At 37.9% G+C, this 24,208-nt stretch overlaps 1 protein-coding gene across 8 annotated transcripts in view; it reads left to right on the forward strand.

Annotated features, from left to right (window-relative positions):
- Positions 1–24,208, forward strand: part of CTNND2 (catenin delta 2) — a 700,247-nt gene that overhangs the window by 362,267 nt on the left and 313,772 nt on the right. For all 8 annotated transcript variants that reach the window (XM_074874338.1, XM_074874348.1, XM_074874370.1 and 5 more), the window contains 2 exons: positions 14,516–14,550; positions 15,002–15,118. In XM_074874338.1, coding sequence (XP_074730439.1) covers positions 14,516–14,550; positions 15,002–15,118 — 152 coding nt within the window. The remainder of the gene's footprint in view (positions 1–14,515; positions 14,551–15,001; positions 15,119–24,208) is intronic.

A 24,208-nucleotide genomic window follows, 5' to 3' on the forward strand; every position in this document is an offset into this window, starting at 1 on the left:
TTGTATTGGTAGTATAAGTTCTATTTTATAGATCATCATAAAGTAATTTCAGAATTCCTGCTTTCTTTAAACAACCTGTTCAAAAACCATTTCCTCTTTTTTCATTATGGAAAATAAATTTTAAAAAAAGGGTACTTGTCCAAGGAGAGGGAAGACAATTTTCAGTCTCCTGAAAAAAATTAAATTCAAGTCATGGTAAGATGAGGCTGGAATTAACCTAAGGAACAAAAAGTCCAGTCTTATCTGGTATCAGAAGACTGCTTTAATACATTTCAGGTACTGATATTGCCTCATCTTCAAACTGACTGAATTTGTCTTACACACTCTTGTGGAAAACTAGTGTTCCCCCAAGACTGATTTTTGAGTAGTTCTGCATCATTTCCCTTTCTCCCAGCTTCAGTTTAACACCACTGGTTGTCTCTTGCTGGACTTTTTTACACCCACTGTTCAAATCTTGTACTGTTTCCCAGTTTATTTTTTAAGCTATTAACTTGGCAATGTCATCTGATAATGGGTTGAATGCCTGATGGAATTCCAGAGATATTAGATCTACATTTCCTTTTTTTTACTCTGAGAGAGATTTACCATTTTATGAGCTGTGTGCAACAATAAAATCAAGTGCATTTATTTCTTTTCCTGTTGACCATAACAATTTGAATTATTAGCAAATTTTTCACTTTGGAAGTCAGCCTAGGCTTGAGTTGTGCTTGGTTTAGTTTCTTTCGCCTTTTCATAGATAGGTACAATACTTTGTAATGTCTGTTTAGAAAGTGCTATCCCCGGCTTGATAGATTAATATAATCTGTGATTATCATAGTTATTTCAGTTTTGGACTGGAGATTATATAGTTCATCATGGGATGTAGAGTATACTGTATTCTTTGAATCCTCCTTACCATGATCCCTCAGTAGAACATCATTCTTGTTGAAAACAGGCCAGATGATACAATTTTTTGGCTCTCTATAGATCACTTCTGTTCCAGTCCCATCCTAACTGGAAAGTTGTCCTGTACTGCAGTCAAAACTGTATTGTTGTCCTGTAGAGTTTTGTGTTGAACTATATTGTTCAACACAAAAAATGTTTGAACTTGTTTGACCACTAGATATTCTTAAAACCTTCTTTATCAGTGAGTCTTTTCATGTTTTCTTTATAGACTTTTTCCTTACTCATTGTAATCTTTAAAATAGAAAAACGTTAAGATCTGGACACAATTTTTAACAATTGAAGACTGCTAATACCTCCCAACTAAGGCTTATCGACCCTGCTTTGAGCAGGTGTTTGAACTAGATGATTGGAAGTAAAAGTCTGTCTCTACTTTTGACACTGACTGCCCTTAAGCTAACTTGCAAATACTGTTCTTCCTTAAAATGGCCACAAAACACATTGCTTTCTTAATTGTTTTCAACTATGAGCTTTAGCATTTCTATACTGTGAGAAATTAATTTCATCAAGTCCAGAACAGATTTTATGTGATTCATATTCAGGGAGAAAAAAAATAAATCAGTCTCCTCTCTTTTCATATTAGCTCTGTTTTGCCAGTGAAAACAGATTTAGCTTTTTGATTGGACTGTTTCCGAGATGCACTGAACAAGTAATATAAAATTCTCAATTTTACAATCGCCTTTTAAACCTAAATGAAGATATTTAAAGAGAAGTTGCAGAGTTAGTGAAATGATGGGGTAACTCAGTTGAGAACATATCAAAATTTAATTTAGTGTGATTAGGGAAAAGAAAGCTAAAATAAATGCAAAGCTGGTAACTCTTATGTATATGTAATATTTCTGATGATGGAACATGTGATTAGGATGGGCATGGAGGGTAAAGTATTACTTAGTGACATGAGATGTAGTGAAAAATAACTGGATTCTGGATCTGCCAGCCATGGGGAAGAAAGAATTTTAATGAATTGTTTTGAACAAGTGATGTTCAGGCATCCTAGAGAGGGATTTGCATGGGTGGCCAAGAACTTAATTTTCCTACAGTTCAGGAAACTTTTCACCAAAACAAAGGGCTTTTAAAAAATTGTATCAGCCAATGTAAAGCTCAGCTAGTTATTTGAGCTCTGTGTTTCATTTCCCTTGTCTGCCCTTTCAGCAGAGTCAGCAGAGAAAATTAGTGCTTTTATTTAACCTAATATAGTTTAACATTTTTCTGCATAATTATACAGACTTTCCAGAAAATACTAGATGGCGCCTTGAGCAGAATGAAAATCAGTGCCCTATCTTAACTCTTCAAAGTGTTACAACTTTTCTAATTTGAAATGCTTTAAGGCTGCAATAGGTAGAATTTGGTTTTATCAAGCAGGCCATCTCAGCAGTTGAATTCTTCTTTTGAGAGATTCTGAGATATGACCTCAGTGCTACCATAACTGGTAGACTAACTGGTCTCTTAAATTTTTGCTAGTGATAAAAGCGTATAGCTAAGCCTGTATTTTTTTGGAATCCTGTATTTTTTTTGGAACGCAACGTGAGAACCTGTAATATTTGTGAAGTCACTTCTCTAGTATATTGGTGACAGATTTGCATCGGAAAATTTTGTGATAATTAAGTAGCAAGTAGCTTTCACTACTGATCCAATTTACTCTCCACTTCAGTCTCCCCAATTTGTGGAGAGAAAGATGGTCTTTTTGGCAGCTTAAAGGAACAATAATATGGAAATTCAGGGGTATGGTTTTGGTTTTTGTGAATATTAGTGGGATTTCCCAAAACAGGAATGAGAGAGCCAATTGGGTACAACAAGGTTTAGGAAAAAAATCTGCCGTTCAGCTGTAGCAAAATCAGCTGCATGATATAATAGGTGCAGACAAGGAATTTGGTACTTGTTTCAATATGCAGACAGTGAGCAATAGTTAAGTTATGGAAAAGCCAAATGGAAGAAAGAAGTTGTGAGTAGAACTTCCAAGATCAACTTGAGCACTTGTCTTTTCATTTGATCTGATTTTCAGTCTAACTCTTACTACTGATGCAGCCCTTCACAGTTTACCTGGTGGCAGACCTTAAAGTACAGATTGGTGCACACAGGATCAGGAAATCACATTGCCGAAGTTCTCTTGCAATGTTTTAACTCAGTGTTGAAATGTGTAGATTATGTACCTATACCAAGATGAAAAGATGCGACATTTAACTATCTTGTGAACCTTCATGTTCTGGATGTGGAGTATATTTAAGTAGAAAGGAGATTTCATCCTTTTTTTAACACAACAAAATTTCAAAGAATTGTTTTTGTTGTCAAGTAACTTTCACAACATTTTATATTACAATATTCTGCTAAGAATAAATATTCAAAATATTACTGCTCTCAGTATTACTAGTATGATATCTGGAAGATCATTTTCTTCAAGATTCTACAAAGATCCTTTTACTCTTTAGGAATATTCTCTTTAATGCCTACATACTATTTTTAAAAATAGAATTATAATATATTTCTTACATCTGTCTTTACCAAATGTCTGACTTATGAGCCTGGTTTTACATGCATAGTGTCTCCTGTGTTGTATTTCTTTAGTAACTGGTAGGCAATGAATAATGGAACAAATATTATTTTCTTAGGGAACTGACTCTCGTTTTCCCCTCTGAGCCTTAGTGGTGGAAAAAGCCAGAACAAAAAGACTGTGTGCTTACAGCAAAGCTCCAAATCTGTCTAAAGGTTACATTTATTTTTTGTCAGCTTGCATTAATATAATTTTAGTCATTTTCAGTAATGAATGTGTGATTAAAGGTTATCCATATAGCTAAATAGCTGTTATTACCATGTGCCATTTTAGTTACTTGGATAATTTGTCAACTCTGTATACAAACAGACAGTTTACAAATAAGAATTTTCACTGCCATAGTTAAAATCATAAATCAATAGCAATTGTTCAGGGGTTGATCCAGCTGCTTATCACCCACCTTCTAGGCCAAATTACCTTTACATTTGTCCAACATTTTAGGTTAGAAAGTAGTTCTCTGCAGCCTTTACATTCATCCACTGAAATGTAAATTTAAGACTTGTCATTTCTTGCATGTGTGATTCTTGGTACTGCCTGCTTCTAGAACAACAGAGTTTCTCCATTTCTCGATCTTTCTGGTGGTGTGAGGTATTAATTTATGCAGTTCTGTGTATACTACTTTATGTAACAATCATCAAGTTGCCAGCATCACAGTTTAAGATATTTCAAATACAGAACTGGAGGGACCATCCTGGGATGTAGTCCAGTTCCTCAAAGCTGAAAGTAACATCAACTCTTTCTAATCAACTTACCAAACAGCCTTTTAAGAGCAGGTATGGTTTTGCCACCTCAGGTCAAATTGGATGTCTGCTTCCATGGTGTTTTAATATCTTTTTTTAACTATCCAGCCAAAATTTCAACAACCAGTTTGAACCTGTTTGTTCCTGTCCCACCTGTATGCTTCCTCTGATTATTCTTCTCCTGTTGTTCAGCCTTGCTACATTATAAAAGCCAGTTGTGCTCCCTTCTCAGACCTCAGGTGTCTCATCTAAGCTCACCAAACTCTTCTAACTTTACCTTTTATTAGTTTTTATTTTCTCTCTTAAAAAATGAGAATTAACTACACAAATTCTGAACAGCAGAATACTGAAGGAGTATCCCACATGCCTTGCTACAACACTATGTCCAGGACTGTACTTTGACGTTAGCCCAACTTTAAGTGGGGACTGAAGCAAATGATGCCCAGAGGTCATTCCAACCTAAATTATTCTATGATTATTTCTCCTTCATCTCAACAGAAAAGAATTTGTTCAACACATCTATTAAACTTGGCTTTTTAATTGTACACCTCAAATTGTTTATTTAATCTTTCCTTAAAAAGGATCAACAAAATCTTTCCTGCTCTCTGCAGAATCTTCCCCTGTTTCATGGCAATGTTTCATGTTCACACATCTGGTGGAGAATACAGAAATAAAAGACATGTACGGTAGAGATAACTACCATGCAGTCTGTTCAATGTCAAAATTCAGACCACATATTAACATTAAGACTATTCTTTGTTAGTTACAGGGGACTTCCTGCAACTATGTCGGCACAGTAGGAGTTTGCTCCTGGCCCAAACAGACATGAACTGCAGGAAAGGGACTAGCAAAATCATCAGCTAAGTAAAAAGAAGAAACATCCTGGCTCTGTGTTTTCTTCTGCAGGAACAGGGAAGGAATGAAAAGGAGTTGTTTACATGGAAAGAGGCGAAGGTGAAGATCCCTGAAGGGGTTTCTTGGAAGGAGCTGAGTGAAGCTAATGTGAAGAGGCTGTAGGGCAGAGGAACTGGGAAGGGCTGAGATGTGCGATTTCACACAGTGACAGGCTGTGTGTGTGTTGGGGGTTTCCTGCATGGAATGCGCTTTCTTCAAGGTAGAGGCCGTCTGGCTTCTGTCTGCATCGTTTCCCTAAGGAAGTGCTGAACTCAAAATGAATCATCCCTCAAAACCTAGAGAAAACCACTTTCTTATTAGTTATCAAGGACAACACAGAACAAATACTGTAGATGAAATAGTCATATAAAAGTGTGGTCATACTTAAAATAATATACCTAAAACAATAGTCAGCATGAGGTGCTCAGCTTGATCAGCATGTTAAGAATTAGGTCTTGTGCAGAAGGGGTATCCTTGTACAGTTTGTCTGTAATGAGAAAATGAGGAGCTTCATGTTACTAGTGAGGTTTTACCTGCTCTAGCAGTTAGCTATCCCAGGAAGAAATATTGCAGTATCTTCATGTACAGAAATGGGTTTCCTTAAAGAAATTTTATTTATATTGCACCATGTTTCTTTAGAAATAATGTTCTCGTACCAAAGACCAGAACCAAAAAGGTACTGAAAAAGTGTGTTGTAATGCTTATTTTTAGGTGACTGTGCATCCATGGTTTGGGTTGAATTCCTGTAGTGCTCATACAATGCATAGGGAACTATGTGCCTCAGAACAGAATCAATCTCAATTCACTGAGTATTTCTTATACAATGTCAAAATGTTAGGCAGGGTGTCTAAGGTACCTTACATGAAATTCAGTCTCACATCTGGATCTTCAGTACCTTTTTCTGCTCCACTGGGAACCTGTCTTTCCTCTTGTGGGTATTACTATCTTGCACCCTTTCTCTGAAGCCATCTTTAAAAACTTGGTGCAAAGAGAAGGTCGCTGTGGTGGCATCTTTTATAATGGAGTTCCTTAACTAAAATACTGTGTAGTTTTCTATACAGGATTGAGGTTTCATAGGAAAGATAGGAAATAGCCTGATGGTTACACTCAACTTAGATATTGCTTTGATTTCTCACAAGTGAATCAAACAGGATTATATCTAGTTCTATCACATTGTGCACAAGTGCTTTAATAACTGCACTGTTGGGGTAAGAGGGAGGAGGGAAAGAAAAAAATAGACCTAATTTTATCTTTCAGGGTGTTATGTTGTTTTCTTTAAAGCATGAAAACTACTAGCATATTTTCTGTGCAATGCTGTCTGTAAGGCATGCTTGAAGAATACAGTTTTATGGGTACTGATAGGCTGTGTTGTGATTTAGGCACCAAACTGCTCAGCTGTGTCAGGGCAGAGATGATTCTACCTCTCCATTAATGCATTTCTCTAATTTGCAATTTCTGATTTATTTCTTGAGCACTTAAGTTCCTTCCAAATATTATTTTAGATGCTTGTTTGGTTTGGATCATATCCAAATATCACCACTGGAGCTGAAGAAATATGATAGTACACTACCATCTAAACTGTTATGCTGTAGAGAAATGCAAAATTTAAAATTTAAAGCAGGGTGAGGGGTGACCTCGTTGTCCTCTACAGCTTTGTGAGGAGGGGAAGTGGAGCAGGAGGTGCTGATCTCTTCTCCCTGGCATCCAGTGATAGCACACCTGGGAATGGTTCAGAAATGCACAGGGGAGGTTTAGGCTGGATGTTAGGAAGCATTTCTTTACGGAAAGGGTAGTCAAACACTGGAACAGGCTTCCTAGAGAGTTGGTTGGTGCCCTGAGTCTGTTGGTGTTTAAGAGGTGTTTGGACAATGACCTTAACAACACATTTTAACTTTTAGTCAGCCCTGAATTGGTCAGGAAGTTGGACTAGATGATTGTTGTAGGTCCCTTCCAACTGAAATAGTCTATTTCTATTCTATTCTATTCTATTCTATTCTATTAACGTGCTCCCGTTGAGGTAGTTCAGTTTTGGAAGTGAGCTCCTTTCTCAAATGAAAATAGGTTTGAAGCAAACAAGAGCTAACATTATCACCTTAGCAGAATTCCTTCTTTTTGTAAACCATCATCCCTGTTCTTAATTAATTAACACAGGGAAATTACAAAATGAAGTTATTTTATTTTATTTTTGCTTCTCTAAATAAGAATAAGAGAATGTTTGTATTCACTCAGAGTTAGGGTCTATCTAGCCCAGTATCCTGTCTGTGATACGTAGGGGTCAGAAACAGACACCAAGGGAAGAGTGAGAATCAGGCAATTATACTTGTTTCCCTAATGCTGTCATTGCTTCCAAGTTTAAAGTTAAATAAAATATATCAAGTATTCACATGTGTTGTCCTGCAAATTCTTTTCCTTGGAATAGTAGAGCTTTGCAGGCTCCCGCTGTGAAAGGATTCTCTGTCTTTACTGTCACACCAGTAACTATCTGCAGAATTGAAACTAAAGGAAACTGGCTGGTATTGCAAGTTAAGTAGCAAGTGCTTTGTTTCTAGGTGGCTAAGTTCAATCAAAACTTCAGTAAGTGTTTTTGGGGGGTTAGTATGTGTGAAATGAATTCAGTCCAAAAAAAATTGCTATAATTGTTACTCTTGTTGACCATTTCAGGAGTGATGGTCAGAAACTACAGGGAAACAGACTGTATTATGCTTTCCCCATTAAATAACAGGCTTTGCTGCCGACTTTGTAAGCACCTAAGCAGCACACTGTGTGGAATACAAGATTGCTGCTGGCTTTCTGTGCATGCTCTGTACTTAAATAGTGCTCTTAGCAGTGTAGCACAATGAACTTTAAATCACATTTAAATAAGAAGAAATAGAACAGTTATTAAGCACAATCAGTACAGAAAATTTGGATATAAATAGGACTGGAGCAGTTTAAAAGTTGCTTTTAAAGGAAAATGATGTCTGCAAACTTCTGCAGGTATTAAATACAGAGGAAAGCATTGATTTTAGGACCTTTTTGAAAATTTGGCTGTGAATTTTTCCCTGCATCATTGGAAAGAAGTACAAAACATTTATAGCACAGCCACAAAGTTCTGCTATTGATTTTGTAAAACCTAGGGAATAACAATAATTTGTCTGGGAAAAAAAAAATAAAGAATTCTCTTTCCCTGTAGGAACTTGTAGCAAGGCTTTTCTAATAAAGGTGGGAGTTAACCACCTGAATGGTTTTCTGGCATCTACAGCTAAGAACTTTGTAATAATTTTAAACGTCAGTTTGAAATTCACAGGGTACAAAAGAGCAGCCAACAGTAAAATATATGTAGATTTGGCACGGGGGGTGGGGTGGGGGTGTGTGTTGTTTGTTGTTTCTTTATTTTGGTTTGTTGTGCTGTTTTACATTTCCAGGATTGTTGTAGGAGATTGGATTAGGTTTGAGGGAACATCAAAAGGACTTCTTGATACAGTAGCCAAGTTGATACCACAGCTGACTAATAGAGTGCGATTAAATATTTGAGAGAGATTTCTGTGTCATATCTATAGAAGTGACTACTGAAGTCAGAGATTTTGACATAAATTTAATGTGGGCAACAAAAAAAAATTGCACTTGCGAGTTGATCCTCTCTGTGGTAATTTCTTGAGGGGTTGGTACTTTTTCATGGAATTATTTAAAAGTTTTTCTTAGGTCTTTTTTTTTTTTTCCCCCAGATAGTTGATGGTAAAGGTTGTTTACTATTTTACAGATAACCTGAAGTGTACTGCTGATTTAAAATCTGCTTCTCCTTTGCTTTAGATGGAATATTAGTTCCTCAACCTCCTTGCTTTTTGTGAAATGCTTCTGAATCTTTTTTCTTCCACCTTCCACAACCAGAAGAGCAATTTAAAAATCAGTGAGACAGTATCTGCCTGTAATTATATACAGCGATGTTTGTGTCGCTCCACTGCAGAAATAATTGAAAAGATCATGTGCTGATACAACTCCCTGTAAAAATCCTTTCATAGCTGTTCTATAGTAGTGTTAGATATGATTTCATGAATTGTTTTAGAAAACAATAAAAATAAATATTTTTGTGTAGCAGATAGCTATAGCACTTTCTCCAAAAATGAGTGTCAACTGTAAACTGAATGACTTCACACAAACATTTCTTGGATAATTAAAGGAATGCAAAAGCATGAGTTTGCCCTGGCAGCCTGTATGCAGGCTCCATGATAAATCAAGGGGTGTGCCAGAAGGAGTGAATGAAAGAAGACCTACATCCCTTCAAGCAAGAACTGAGGTTTTTTGCTACAGTATTCTTCATAGGAGCAGTAAGACACAGGTCTTGAATAACGAAATCATATGGCCCGATGTGCATGTGCACTGATATATATTGGTGCACAGGATAAGAAAAATTAATTTCCACAGGCTGCATAATAAATACTATAGTAGGAGAAGTGTGTACAGGGCAGTGAACCTCCTTCTTGCACTGGATGGTTCAGAAGCTATCGAGAGGCATTCATCTGAAGGGAGTCAGGTCTCATATTAAGCCATGTAATGTCTAAAACTAAACCCTAGTGATTCTGCTGTGCAAGTACTGCTGTGACCGGGTAGTGTACAAAATGTTTTAGGCTGGGGGTTTGATGCAAGTTGCCTTTGCCCCACTGTTGGCCCTGCTGTCAGGGCCACAGGCACACTCTCAACTTCTAGGTGTTTAGCTGTGTCCAAGGTGCCCTTGCTGTTCCCCAGCACCTGTTTTAAAAGTGAATCCTTGGGTGTTTGTACAGGCCCTATGGCAAAGCTGTCTGAGGATGTCTCAAGCAGTTTTTCTTCCACCAAAGTGCTCAACAGCCTTTCCCACCTCTGGGTTACCTCCCATGAGGGTTCTGGTTACTTTTATAGAAATGTAGCTCACAGGCGTGCTCCAGGAAAGCAGTATTTTGGTGTCACTTTGAGCATTCACTTGTGTGCCACCAAAATTGCTTTTGACTCCCATAAATTGTGGAGAGAGGTGTTTGATGGTGATACATCGCTCACCTTGTTCTGCTGGTGCTGGCTGTTGTGGAGCAGTACTGTTGCCTCCACAGAGCGCGTCTTGTCATGTTGGGTTCCTGTCAAGTCCGTCCTGAAGAGGACACCCACTTCTTGTTTAGCTTTACTTGAGATACAGGAGAAAACAATGAAGCTCCCAAAGGCTCAATTTGTTGCTTGTTTATAGACATACTATATCTCAGACTGGGATTTTTCTATGCGTGCCTGAACAGGGATAAACTTGGTGTAAACAGATTGCTGGTAATAGTCAGGCATCCTTTGTTGGCCATAGAAATTCTGCATTTTTGCAATGCTTTGTGCTTCTGATCTTTCCACGCTGTGCAGAGACAGGTAGAGCTCCCCGAGTGCTCTATTCATGTGAGGTTCCCCAAAACGAGCTCCCTGCAGCGTGCTATGTTCATTTGTCTTTCGTCCTCCTAGCATGCAGGGTCACACATAGAAGATTTCTTGCTACATTGCTGCTTTTATTACATGCTTGCAGAATTGGGAACATGTTGAGTTCAGCTGGAATCAAGATGACCCCTCTGTGGATATTTACTTTGCTCATTCTTGCCTAGGGAGGTAAAATAACTTTTACTGAAATACGTCCTTGCATAGGCGGTTATTAAAGGTAAAGTTTTAGGCACAGTGTAGTGTATCCTTCCAGAAGATAGGTTCATTAGCTCCAAGATGAACATCCAGAACTAAACATATGACAGTATTATTTTTTTGTTGCATTGGGCTTGTTTGTTTCTTTGTTTTTTAGCATTATCTTCTCATTCTGAAGTTATTCTGCTTCCCTGGGATTTTCCTTCAATAAATCCTATTTTCCAAAGACAATATAAGCATAGAAGAATCAAAAGTTTTGTATAATTGAATGGTGACACCAGACTCTTTATATCACGCAAATAGAATTAAGTAGAACGGTCATCTTATCTGTACTAGAACATTTGAAGTAGATACAGGATGCAATGACTACTAATAATGAGAGAAGAATACAACAAATAAATCATATTCTCTGGTTTTAGGTTAAGGGAGGTAATAATTGCACTTGCCAGAGTTCTCAGCTCATTAGTATTTAATGCTACTATTTTCTAATACAATATTAATATCATTCTGGTTAAAATCTCCCTCATCCCTTCTCAAACTCTTAAGTTTGGTATAGGTTTCTATAGTTCAGAGCTTCTCAATAAAGTATTTTATTGCTCAGCTTCCTCAGTCAAAGTTGGTAGAGTTTGCTAACTTATATAATGAGGCATAGGAATATGGAGAAAAGTGGTTGATAATGAACTTTAAACCTTTTCTTTGGAAAAACTATAAAGCAGAAAGCTTTATTTTGCTGAACATGTTGAAAAACTTATTAGGGGGAATACTTCTGTGTTTGGGGTTTTTTTTGTCTTTTCATATATTTGATGTGAGTATATAGTCAGTTGTACTGATCTCTTGTGAAGCTAGAAAACACCTAAAAGAAAAGCATTAAAAAACCAACCAAACAAAAAAAAACCAAAAAACAAAAAAACCCCCCACAAAACACTTTCATTCACTCAAGGAGATATGGCACAGTTGTGTGACAGACTAAAGCCTCACTGAACAGACACATCGGGTTGCTTCAGTCAAGAATCCTTTTCAGGCCAAAAGCAGGAAAAACTCATTTCTAAAAAAAAGGGTTAAGATTTTTTTTTTAAAAAGCAGGGTATCTAAATTTAATCTATGTCAAATTCTAATAAGATTTTTTCTAGGGAAACCCTGTGTTTGTCTGTGTTTGTGTGATGTCTGCAAGACTGAGGCATCAGTTTGTAATCAAGAAATGGCAACTGTAATGTGCAACTATATTGGACGATATAAAAGCTAAAGAGCATTAATTTAACTAGGGAAAACAGCACTCTTTTCATACCAGAATATATTGATATCCTTGTAGGAGCAAATACACTTTTAATACGGAATCATAGAATCATTTAGGTTGGAAAAGACCCTTAAGATCATCGAGTGGAACCGCAAACCTAAACACTGCCAAGTCCACCGCTAAACCATGTCCCTAAGCAGCATGTCTACATGTCTTTTAAATACCTCCAAGGATGGTGACTCAACCACTTTCCTGGTCAGCCTGTTCCATATTCCATATGTTGAATAAGAAGGTAGCGTTAGGATAAAAATTTTGGTGGTGAATCTGCCACCTTGGCTATGAAAGTTACAGTATTTATTAAAAGACCATTACAGTAGTTGTGAGGAGAAGCCTGACTAAAACTGCAAAAGCCAAAATATAGTCAAAATTTATTGCAGTCATTTTTTAGACCTTCCCATCTAAGATTTCTTAAGGTGAATACATGAAAATGTTTCTATGGAAGTCAGACTAGTGATATTAGGGATCACTACTAGTCAGCCACTAGTGATTCATTTAATACTATCGGTACTATGCCAGTAACAAACTTCTACTTTTTATACAAATTTACTGCTTCAAAAGGGCCAAGATGGAATTCCTGGAAATGATAATTCACTCTTTATGCACAGACTTGATTTTCTTTTCTCACTGATTTGGATGAGGTGGCACAGTCTTTTACATCAGTGTGTTCTTGCCAGCAACATTTAGTAATTCATTCTGCCAGCAAGAATGCCACCTGAGATACTACATTTTTTTCTCTCTTTTGAGGTGGTATCTATCACATAGAATTCTGGATACTGAAAGAGGGAATGTATAATGGAAAGTAATATATTGCTTATTAGGGATGATGTGAATTCCAGAAAGGAAGATCACTCTCAGGTCCCAGTGTGTCAGCTGAAGCTGTGGTTGTTTATTGATTTTGAAAATCAGGCAAAAGGAATTTCAAATTGGAAAAAGTAATATTTCGAAAAGAGCCACTGTCCCTAGTCACCACCCACTAGGGCTCCATTTGAAAAGGTAATTTAAGTTAAATTAATTTCTTCCAGTTTAGCACTTTGCCATTATTATTTGCTAGAGGACTCTGGCTATGTTTATCTTCAATATTATTAACTTCAGTGGACTTGAATACAAGCATTTTAGTTGAGTGTCTCATCGAAGGGGTGGTTTCTTAATCTATGAACTCTCACTACAGTGAGTCAATATAAACCACAGATGGTAGATATTCAGAAATTGATGATGATGTATAGATTTGAATTTGTTAGGTTAACACTTTTGATGCCAGCTAGAAATTGAAAGATGTCATTTTAAAACTATTTATATGTAAATTAGGCAATTATCCTTTTTTTAACACTATCAAATCTGATAAATATTCAACCCAAGTACTTTTTCTGTAAAAAGAGACCTCCAAAAAGAACCATTTAATTTCATTTACATTATTCTTGTTCAGAACATAGATACTAGGAGCTATAATCACATATTCATAATAGATCCAGCATCCATTGGGAAAAGGGAAGACAATTCAAGATTTTAAACCCATTTACTCATTAAAAAGAGCATTTATTCTCAACATCAGAAAGAAAGAAATTTACAGTTTGAAAAGTTAAAATAATTTCTCTTTGTTTTTTTTACTGATGGATGCAACAGATTATTTTATTCTCCCCTATAAATATCTTGTAAAAATATACAGAAAAATGTTTTAATCATGACTATGTTCACCGTTATCAAAAGAATGATTATTACTGAGTAACTTCAATCCTTTTTGTATTCTCAGCATGTGAGAAAGACCTATATTGAAGCATAAACAGATCATGCCTTGGAGGAAAGTGTACTCATTGCCTAATTGAATATATCATTCATTTTATTATTCATTTGAATATATCGTTAATTTTATAGAAAAAACTCTACCTAAGTGATCCTCTAGTGTGCATGCTCATTATTTTAAAAGTAAGACCTTCCATTGCTTAAGTGCTTGTACATAGAAGCACAAACACATCTAAATTTACTCTCTTGTGTAGTCCAATTGAATTAACTTAGCTCCGCATTTAAATAATATAAAAATGCACATAATGATCAGTAGAACCAGGAATCATAGTCATAATTTCTTTTAGAAATCACATGTAACTGTTCACTTGAGAAAGCATTTTATGACTTTCTCTATAAAAATAGAAAATCAGACAAATAGAAAGATGCAAAGTAGTTGCAAAATGTTAAATGTTTTTGCTTTGAAATAGTGTAATTTGTATATCAAGTTTAAGAGGGCATATATGTTTTAAATTACTGAATTAAGAAATGAAGATGCTTCCCTCGTGCTGAATGAATACTGTGCAAGTCATTTATTTTAAAAATATGTAAAATAATACTTGATATATTTTAAGTATGTTATTTATTCTTAAGTCAGTTCCTTTATTCTTAAATCAGTTCCTTCAGAGTAGATTTAGATCTGAATATTGATGGCAGACTACTGAATCATTTCATAAAAAATTAACACTTTGGTTTTTCTCTTTTCAGTTCAACAGAAGAGCAGTTTCACTGGCAAACACAAGGTAATGTACTTATCTACATATATGTATTACATATATTCTCTCCCAGCATGATCATATTTCCTAAAGAAGATGGAGGGGAAAACAACATTTATTTCTGCTTGCTTTTTTTTTTTTTTCATTGCAAGTGTGTGAAAACCCTACTTAAAAACTGGCAAATTTTGGCAAAATTTGTTAGGGTCGACAAAAAGAGCACCAAGACTAACATAGAGTTTTGAGAGGGGGCATTGCTAAACATGTCTCTAACTTTTTTTAAGATTAGACTTGAACTTTCTCATTTTGCTTTTATTTTCAATATGGCCAGCCTCCTCTGAATATGTGATCTTGACGTGTTCTCCATTCTTCCATCAGCTGTGAATGCTTAGTCACTTGCAGCTGGTTTTACCTTTTGTCTTGTAACTGGTTTTACCTTTTGCATTTCTTTTACATTTTTATGTTATTAATTTTATTACAGATGGTCAGAAGGATATAGAAGATGAGCTCACCACTGGTCTGGAGCTGGTGGACTCCTGTATTAGATCACTGCAGGAATCAGGGATACTCGATCCACAGGACTATTCAGCCAGTGAAAGTAAGTTGCTGGAAATGTGTTTTCTAGAACCCAGACATATTTGTAACATTTCATGCTTTAAAACTGAATGCATATCTTACAGGTTTTTTTCTTGATTGTTTTCTGACATTGGCAGAAGACAGTGTGGTTGCAAGCAGGCAAATTGCCGCCTTGCCTTTGCAAATTAATTTTTGGTTTTGTTTGTGCTGGAGAGAATCTCACTGCTAGTTTGGGGGGAAAGAAAACCCAATGTGGAAATTTTAAGGAAAATATTTTGTAATTGCAGTATTGTTGTACTATAAGGTCACGTCACAAGACTTCAGCATCACCACTACAAAAGTAACTTTTAGACAGCAGTTTTTCAGTATGTGAAAGCAATAAAGTGAAACGTAGTGGGGGGCTGTGAGTAATTCTTATGTCTCTTTATAACCACTTGGCCAGGTTGCCAGTAGTCCTTAAGACTAAAATTTTCAAATGGATTCACAGATAAAAATAGTTAGGTTACATCTTTAAAGATAATGCAGAGATTGGCAGCCGTAGCAAGAAAGCTGATGTCTTTCTTCAAAGGTTGGCTCGCTGGTCATTTAGCAGCCATTCCGTTTGCAGAATTGTGCAGTGAGTGGATAGATCCTCTGCTAGAACCAGCCACTGGGGAAGTGAGTCAAGGCTAAACAGCAGATGAGGGACATGCCACTCAATGTATTTGTAGAGCAGATGTCTACAAAAGCTTGTGCTCATGAGTCATACACACTGAGACAAAGTTTTCGAACAGGTTAACAGGTCTGTTATCAGATGTAACACTAGATATTGAAAAAGCAGGTTAATTCCCTATTTTCCTTTCCTTTTCCTCAGTCTCCTATTTGATATTCTGTTCCGATCTGCCACAAATGTATACGCACTTCCACTTTGCTCCTGTTGCAGCTACTTTCTCTAGTATTCCTCTACGTCTTCTTCCGCCTGCACAGTTGAGACATTTTTGTCTTTTTCAGTTCCCCGCTGCCCAGTACCCTCTGACTGAATCATGTCTTTCAAGGTGGCTGCCCAGATTCAGCTGTGTTGAAACCAAAGGGGACGATCTCCCCTTCATCTGGAAAAGCTAATGAAATGTGACAACCACCTTCTGCAAAGCATCTCTAGCAGTGACAAGTCATCACCTGAAATTGGTCATCAGGTGATGAAAGGAAGGCATTGCAAATTGAATGCAGAATTTTAATTTGTCAGGACATTTTTCATTATTTTCAAACACGATTTGCAGTAAAATTCACAGCTGACAATCCTGGGACAGTAAAAATTTCTTAATTTTCATATGCACAAGATTTGTGAACGTAATCTATGTGATTAAAATCTGTGAAGTTGCTACCTGGTCTGAACAAAATCAGGAAAATGTGATGGAACAATGTAAGTCCTTATAATTTGCCCTGGTTTTTTCTTCATTTGGGGGTGAGGAGAAACAGATTAAATGACTAGCATAAGGATTGCCTTCAAAATGTGATTCAATAGAAAAATGAAACTGGGTAGATGGCAATAGAGGAGATTGGGGGCAGGGAGGGCCTAGCTTGGATGGCAAACTTGCAGAAACTCGTTGAAGAGGTGGAAACTAAGAAAAAATGTTAGGGAAAAATGAAGACAGTAGATGGAGAGAAGTCTGGGTATGTGAACAAAACTAGTACTAAAGCAAATTTCTGGGGAATATCACAAAAAGTTAAGACACAGCTAGGAATATAGGTAGATGGAAAGGAGAATAAGGAACGTGGGGAAATGGAAAACAGTGTTGGAGAGGAGGAGCAACAGAGATGGATTGTGTGGGGGACCATCAGGGGAGGAACTGAGATTTGTGGAAGCAAGAGGTCCAGGCAGAAAGTTGAAAGCTGAATTTGCTTGGTGGGATGGTTTGTTAATGGGATCAGGAGTTAGGAGCAAAGAGGGGGAACAATGGGGTGATGAGAATGACATTTGAGAAAGGAAATCACTGTAGAGTTATGGGCAGAACAATAGCTGTCCCTAAGAAACAGGTTTGGAGAGAACAGGCCAGTGCATACGCTCACAAGGGAGCAGGCTTCCCCATATTGCTGCAAGCTTGGTCTTCCTCATTGTCAGGAAATATTTGTGAAGCCTTATGTCACAGTGCCCCATACTCCTCTGCTCCAGACCCACCTCGTAATGAAACTAGATTGCTATTTGCCATTTGTGGTTTTAATTAAAAATCAGATATATATGCCAAAGCTAACAGTTGCAGCTCTGATAATCACTCATAAATGAAATTAGGATGTCATGTACTGGATTTTCTTTTTGGTTTGGGGGTCTTCTTTCAATTTAGAGTAATATATGACAAACACATCAGACAGTTAAAGAGTTACTGTGTTTGCAGAGTCAAAAGTACCAAAGTCAAGGCTGTCTGTACGACATAATTTGCATTTCTTATGACTGCATTATAAAACAATTATTATCATGCCCTGTTTTGTACATTTTCTGTCATTTACCCCAAAGCTAAGGCTCAGATTGCAGAGCATACTAGAGGGGGATTTCATTTGGAGCGCTTCTAACTTCACTAAGCAATGAGTATACTTTCTTAGTAAAACACATACTAAATGAAAACAAAAATCTTGTATTTGACAGTTCAGCTTTACACTTAAAATTTGATTGTATCCCTCCTTTGTGTCCTAAAGTTCTGATGTTATAGTTGTAAAATCATTCAAGGTATCTTCTACTGATACTTAGTTTTAGGTGTTTCCAGTTAGTTCGCAGGTGTGATGAGAACAGACAGCCGTAACTGGACACTGTGGAAGCACAGTCTCAGATACATGAAGCGTAATATAAAAGGAAGTTTAAAACTCACTCTGAAGTGTCTCACGCACAGCATTTGTATTTCAGAGATGCTTTTGCTCTTAGTTCCTTCAGTCTCCAAATAAGAAATGAGATCTATATAAATGTCTCACTTTACAGGTATACTAAAAATAGTTATTTGTGATGTATTTGAAGTTCAGTGTTGAGTGTCATAGAATAATCCACCAGGGTGCTTTTTTTTTTCCTTTGTACTGGACATTTTTCAATGAAGACATGAGGTCATGCAGTAAAAAGGGAGGCAACTACAAAGCACTGAATAGTTTTGCATTGTGTGCACTGGCTGTAAGAAAAGGAAGGAGGGGAAGAGCGATGATTCAGAAAAGGCAACTTAGTCTGGCATTTCCTAACTTTTGAGCTCTTAACTTTAAAATTTTAGTTGTGTTTACTTCTGCAGTTTGACTGCATAGCTGAATTTTAAGTAACACGGCTGACTCTGAGGAGAGCATTTCCAGCCTGCCATGGCAGTTCCAGTCTAGTTGACGCAGATTTTCTAAATCATCATATGAAAGCCTGCCAGGGATGTGACCACAGCTTCTTTTTCTGAACTGTGTTCATCTAGTCTAACGAGTCAATCTATCTGTAGTCTCCCTTTGTAGAGGATTAGTGTGTCTGTAGTCAGAATCTTTACAATTTGGTTTCATGCACTCTGATTTTCTCAGAATTAGTTTTAAAAAGTCATCACATAGCAGGCGGCTGTTACAATACTCTAAATCCCAAACATCACTTCACATGTGCTGTTCCTTTAGTAGGAAATAAAAGCCATGAAAAAAGGCTAACAGGACAAATCACATGAAAGGGGCTTAAACAGGAGGGGTTCTGTATTGCTAATAGAGATGCTCGCTAATTATCCTTACTGAGTTTGAATCAGCTAATTTTAAAAAAAAAAAAAAGCTTTTATTAATTTGGTGAAATGCAAGCAGAGTGATCGCTTTTTAAAGTAATTATTATCAAATATGGGCATGTTCATAACCGCTGTGTGCTCTCATACAAGTTTTCTGTGGTTGCACTGACCCTGGGACAAGATTATATGCATCTGAGGTGAACTCCTGCACTGCTGCCCATCTCTTTCTTTTGTCACAACTCAGTATAAATTGACTTCCAAAAACCGTGTGTTTCCAGTTACAAGTGAACAAACAAAAAGTAAGGCAACTTCCAGAATTACGCAAGAAGCTGCAGCTGAGTCAAGACCTGAACCTGCATCTCTGTGGTCCAGTTCCCTGTACTGCAGTGTCTTCTCTTTATGTAGCTATATATCTGTCACCACTGCGTCACTCCAGTTTACATCAAACATGATCTGACATAGTTTTTGTGGAGTCAGAAGGGAGTTCAGCCTGTCCTAAGTGTTTGTGGGGATGTCACCAGCAGAACGACGGTGGTCCACACATACCCTCCGTTTCTGAGGGTGGGCAGGCACTGACTGCTGCTAGTGGCAGTAACCATTAGCTACGGTCTGTCCTAGGGGCCAGCCTGGTCCCTCAGTGTCACTGTGAGGGCACTTGATCCATCCTCTTCCCTGTTGTACATCGCTGTATCACCCAGTGTGGCAGCCTGGAGCTGACTGCAGAGTTGGCTGCTACTCTCTGAAACTATTTCTTCCCTCCACCATTATGTCTTTCTAAAGGGAACTCAAAATACTGCTTTTGCACAAATGGACATAAATAACTGTAACTTTACAGACATGTGAGAGCCAAGCTAATCACATGTAAGACACTAGAGACGAGTGACAGGAATGCACGGTAAGTGTAGGATCTGAAATCACTGGGGAAGGAAACATGCAGGGGGGTGAAATTTAGTTCAGGACAAAGATAATACTAGGAGTGTTTCAGACAGACCTAAGACACAGAAGTACTGAATAGTGACTGTAGCTCAGGAAAGGTATTTTCATGGCAGAATCGGTCAATTTATTGGGGAAAAAAATGTGAAAAAAATATTTTGCGAGGCTGAGTACGTATTGTGGAGACCAAAAATTAATATTTCAGATTAGAAAGCTTGGAAAGGTGGAGGGTGAAAGAAACAAGACGCTTTTTTCCTCCCCTTCCCATCACTGCACCATTGTCTCAAAATCACACAACCACTTCAGATTCATTATTTGCTTTTATTACCTAGTCAGTACACCTCCTTTTTTTGTTTTGATTTGATTTGGGTTTTTTTCCCCCATTAAGTGTAGGAACAATTGAAAGAGTAGAAAGCTTCATGGGAAGAAGGAGAGTAAACACAGATATACAACTCTTGAGTGAAGAAGGGTGATTGCTGAGGACGTTTGTCATTAAGCCTAGATAAGGTCGCAGTCTGGACTGCAGATAAGTGGGAAAGGTCCCGATGAACTGCCTGAGGACCCCAGATGTCCATCCTGTGTGACACAGAGAAACTGGCGGCCTCTGAGCAATCATTAAGGACCAAACTACCTTTTTCTGCCAATGTTTGTAAATTTGCATTTTACGGATGGGTAGCGTAAGAGTGAGATGTATGTGGAACGAGAAGAATATATTGGTCCTGTATTTCTTTCCCTCCTACTAGTTCCCCTGTACCCCTATCCCTGTGGGTCATTAGCATGCCTCATCAGAGGACTGCCATTTCTGAGATAATTAGCTGAAGCTTATTGAATCCTTACAGACTACACTGAATCCTTACAGGCTGCAGCGGGGGAGACAGACAATGGTTACTCCCTCTGTCATGGCATTAGCAAAATGAGTGTTAGATGGACTGCTGAGATTACTGAGCAAATCCATTGGCACTTTCTTCCTAACTTAAACCACAGGCTCAAATGTCTCCTAATCCAGAAGTCTCTAATTTTAATTTAAGGTATCTATACTTAAATCTTTCATGCTATTTCCTTTGCTTCAGTCTCCACAAAATGAGCATAAGACTGGTCTTAAAAGGATTATAGGGCAGATTTATGGAGCTTTCGGTGTTTTAAGTTTCTAACTGAAATGGAATCGTTTCACTATTTTTCACTTGCTTAAAGGCTTCGTGTGGCAACCCTTCTTCTTTGCTCTCTAAATCAATAGCACAGACTGCAGCCACAGAGTTGTTGTGGACATGGATCAGAATACGGCTTGGATCAGTCTTCCAATCGTCTTATATTTTTAAAATGCCACATTTTAAATTTTAGTTTAAAAGTAAGTGGTTTATATTGGAATTGCAGTTTTTCCCACCTGAAATTGTGAGTACTTCAGACAATTTTTTTCCCCAAATTTTCTGAATATATTTTTATTTATATCTGTGACTCTATTGTCGTGGTGCTCAGGATTAATTGCAGAATTCAGCATACTGGTAAGGGAATAAATACAATGTAGATTAATTAACACTGTCTTCTTGGCTAAAGCCATTTCAGAGTGCACTTCACAGAGGGTACATGTTGACAGAAATGCAGACAGTTAAGGATGTCTCAGTCCTTCTGGGGAAGAAAAAGCATGGCTCACCACAGAGGACTCAACTCTTTAGTCACTTGAAACTAGTTGCCCAAAATGCAGCACAAATGGGTAGTAGTACCATTTAGAAGTCGATTTTTTTCCTCTGAAGAATGACTTATGTTACAAGAACAGATTATTTTTATCACATGAAATTATATCTAACTGTTGTATTAGACAGATGTGGTTTTCACTTAAATAACCTAATTCTGAGGCTAAAAAGATGGGCTAAGCTCTTATTTTAGTCTCTTAATTCAGTTTTGTTTCAGCAGTTTTTTACAATAAGAGAGATCCTCCTTACTCAGTGTGAAAGCAGATGTCCCAGTTTGAAAGAGCACTCCTTGTTCAACCTTTATGATTTTCATCCTTTATCAGCTGTTTTATTCATAGATATTGAAAATAGATTGAAACAAAAAGGCACTATTTACACAATGAATGTGTAAAAGGATGTGTGTTTATGTGGTTTCCATCCCATAGCTCTTGCTTTGTGAAATTGCCACCTGTCAGATGGCTGATATGCTCAATGAGATGAAATTTGGCATCAGTGGACCTCACAATTTGTTGATAGATGAAGTTATTTCCATTTCATTATCTGCTCTGAGAGCCAGGGCCATCCAGCTGAGTCATTCTTTGTGCACACAAAGGAAGTGTTCTCATGGGATCTCCTGGTAAACATACACACTAATAAAATCATGTGCTCTTTGAGTATGTTTCAGAACTGAAAAACACCTAGGAAGTATGCGTGCCCCTCTTTCATTTTAGGATTGGAGTCTTTGGAGTAGGAATGACAGAAGTGCATAACACAGGTCACACCACCTTTTTTTCTGCAGCATTAATGCAAACCTGGTAGTTGTCTGGCTCAACGGTTCTTAGCTTCAAATAAATCTCTCAGAGTATGAGGTCTGAGGAATCTTGATTTACTGATGAAACTTCTGTCAATATTGTAATATATTCAGGGTAAATAACTTCCGCTTGGGCATTTTGGATGCCTCTCCCTATTCCATCCATCTCTTCTAATCAAGCCTTTTAAATATCTTGACTTCAAGACTTTGGGGTGTCAGAGTCATCTTTGCCCAATTTGTAATGGGGTAAATCTTCTGAACTGTGGACATCTTTTGTTAAAGAGTGGTCTCACAGTTATTTGTTGTATGTTCTCACAGAGAAAGTTGTACAGAAATTGTCTCAACTGTGGGTCAAGTTTAGTCTTTTGAAGTAGTTGTTAAATACTTAGATTTCTGAGAAATGGGGATAAGATGTTGTTTCCTTTATCCACCTCCCCTTTCTGGCCCTAGTCACCCTAAGTGTGAGCATGAAATAATTATCGTGTCATTTAACATTGCAGTAGCCACTGGCTGGTAGCAATCACCAAGACCTTCTTCCAGGAGCAGTCCTCAGCAGGGGATTAATGTCTACAAAGTAGCTGACCATGTGAAGTTCCTGCAGATTCATCGCTAAACCCCGCTAAGACATTAAGATTTGATAATATGAAGCAGGCTCTAGCACTGACCTGAGAGCCAGCTCTTCTGTCCCAGCATCTGTGTTTACAGCCAGTGCTGCCTCAGGAAATGCTCCATCAGCACTGAGCAGCATCCTGAGCTTGGACTTTATTTTTTTCATCCTCTGTCAGAGGCAGAGTTCAAAGGTATTGAGAATAGCATCTCAGTGCTGAATGAAAAGATGTAGCTCAAACACTGTCACTCAGTACTCTGTCACCTCTGCTCTTATCACAGGTATCAGGACAGTAAGGGCCAGGTAAAACAGGCACGTCTTTGTTGCTGACATACCGCATCCTATTAAACTCATGTCAGTCCTCTCACTTTAAGAGTGGGAGTGAAGTTTTTTCCTTTTTGGTCTCTTCCCTTATGCAGGCAGGAGGAGACCACTGCAAGGAGTCAAACTTAGGAGTGGAGCCACAGTATGGGCTCTCACCACTGGGATTCCTGGCGGACTTTGGTATCTGCTTCAGCAGCCATGGTCCACTATGGATTTCTGACAGTGGAGTGTTAGGGACTTGTGACTTGGGTCCAGCTCATCTCGTTCTGCTTCAGTTCACTGCCTGTCTTCAAGTTCACGTCTAGCTGTTTACAAGCAGGAGGCCTGGTGAAGACGAAAGGAACCATCACTGCTCAGGGAAGCAGCTTCTGCTTTCACCGGTTCCTCAGGGGTGGCACAGGGCTTGCTGTGGGCACCCTCCTGTGCAGGGCTTCAATCGTCTCAATTCTTCTGCAGCCCTTTGTAGATTGGTAGGGTGTCTGGGCAGGGGTTGTAGGCTTCTCAGGGAGAAAGCGCTAGAAGCCACTGGCAGAAGTACTGTTCAAAATGTGATGGTCCAGTACATGCCCTTACTGTTGGACCTAAACTGCTGCAGGCTGCCTCTTGCAATTTCCTCTCCTCAGGCAGGAATCTCCAGCCAGAGACACTCACACCATCTTAGTATCTCTCCCTAGCCCTCTCCTTTCCTGTACTCTCTCACTTTTTCTTTCTGTCCCATCTTTTCCTAAACTACTCATTAGTGTAGTTTAGGGAAACAGACATATCCTTATGTCTGTTGCTTCCCTTCTTGTTTCAATTCCATCTTTTCTTTTTCCAGTTCGTTTATCTTTTCTCACACATCATGAAACCAAACCTCAGTCTTTTCCCCAAAACAGATGACAATTTATCCTTTGAGGAAAAAAGAAAAAAAAAGATAAAAACACATTTTCTGTGCAAAAGTGGCCTCGCTATCCTCGCTTTTTACATGCTTACGTAACTTCAAGCAAATCCGCATTGCTCATTGGTGTGTCATGTTGGGAGTCCAGAGTGTGTGTCAACACTGTGACAACATTGCAACTAAGTAATTTCTAATTTCCCTCCATTT

This window comes from Strix uralensis, chromosome 1 (assembly GCF_047716275.1).
Source record: "Strix uralensis isolate ZFMK-TIS-50842 chromosome 1, bStrUra1, whole genome shotgun sequence".
NCBI classification, from domain to species: domain Eukaryota; kingdom Metazoa; phylum Chordata; class Aves; order Strigiformes; family Strigidae; genus Strix; species Strix uralensis.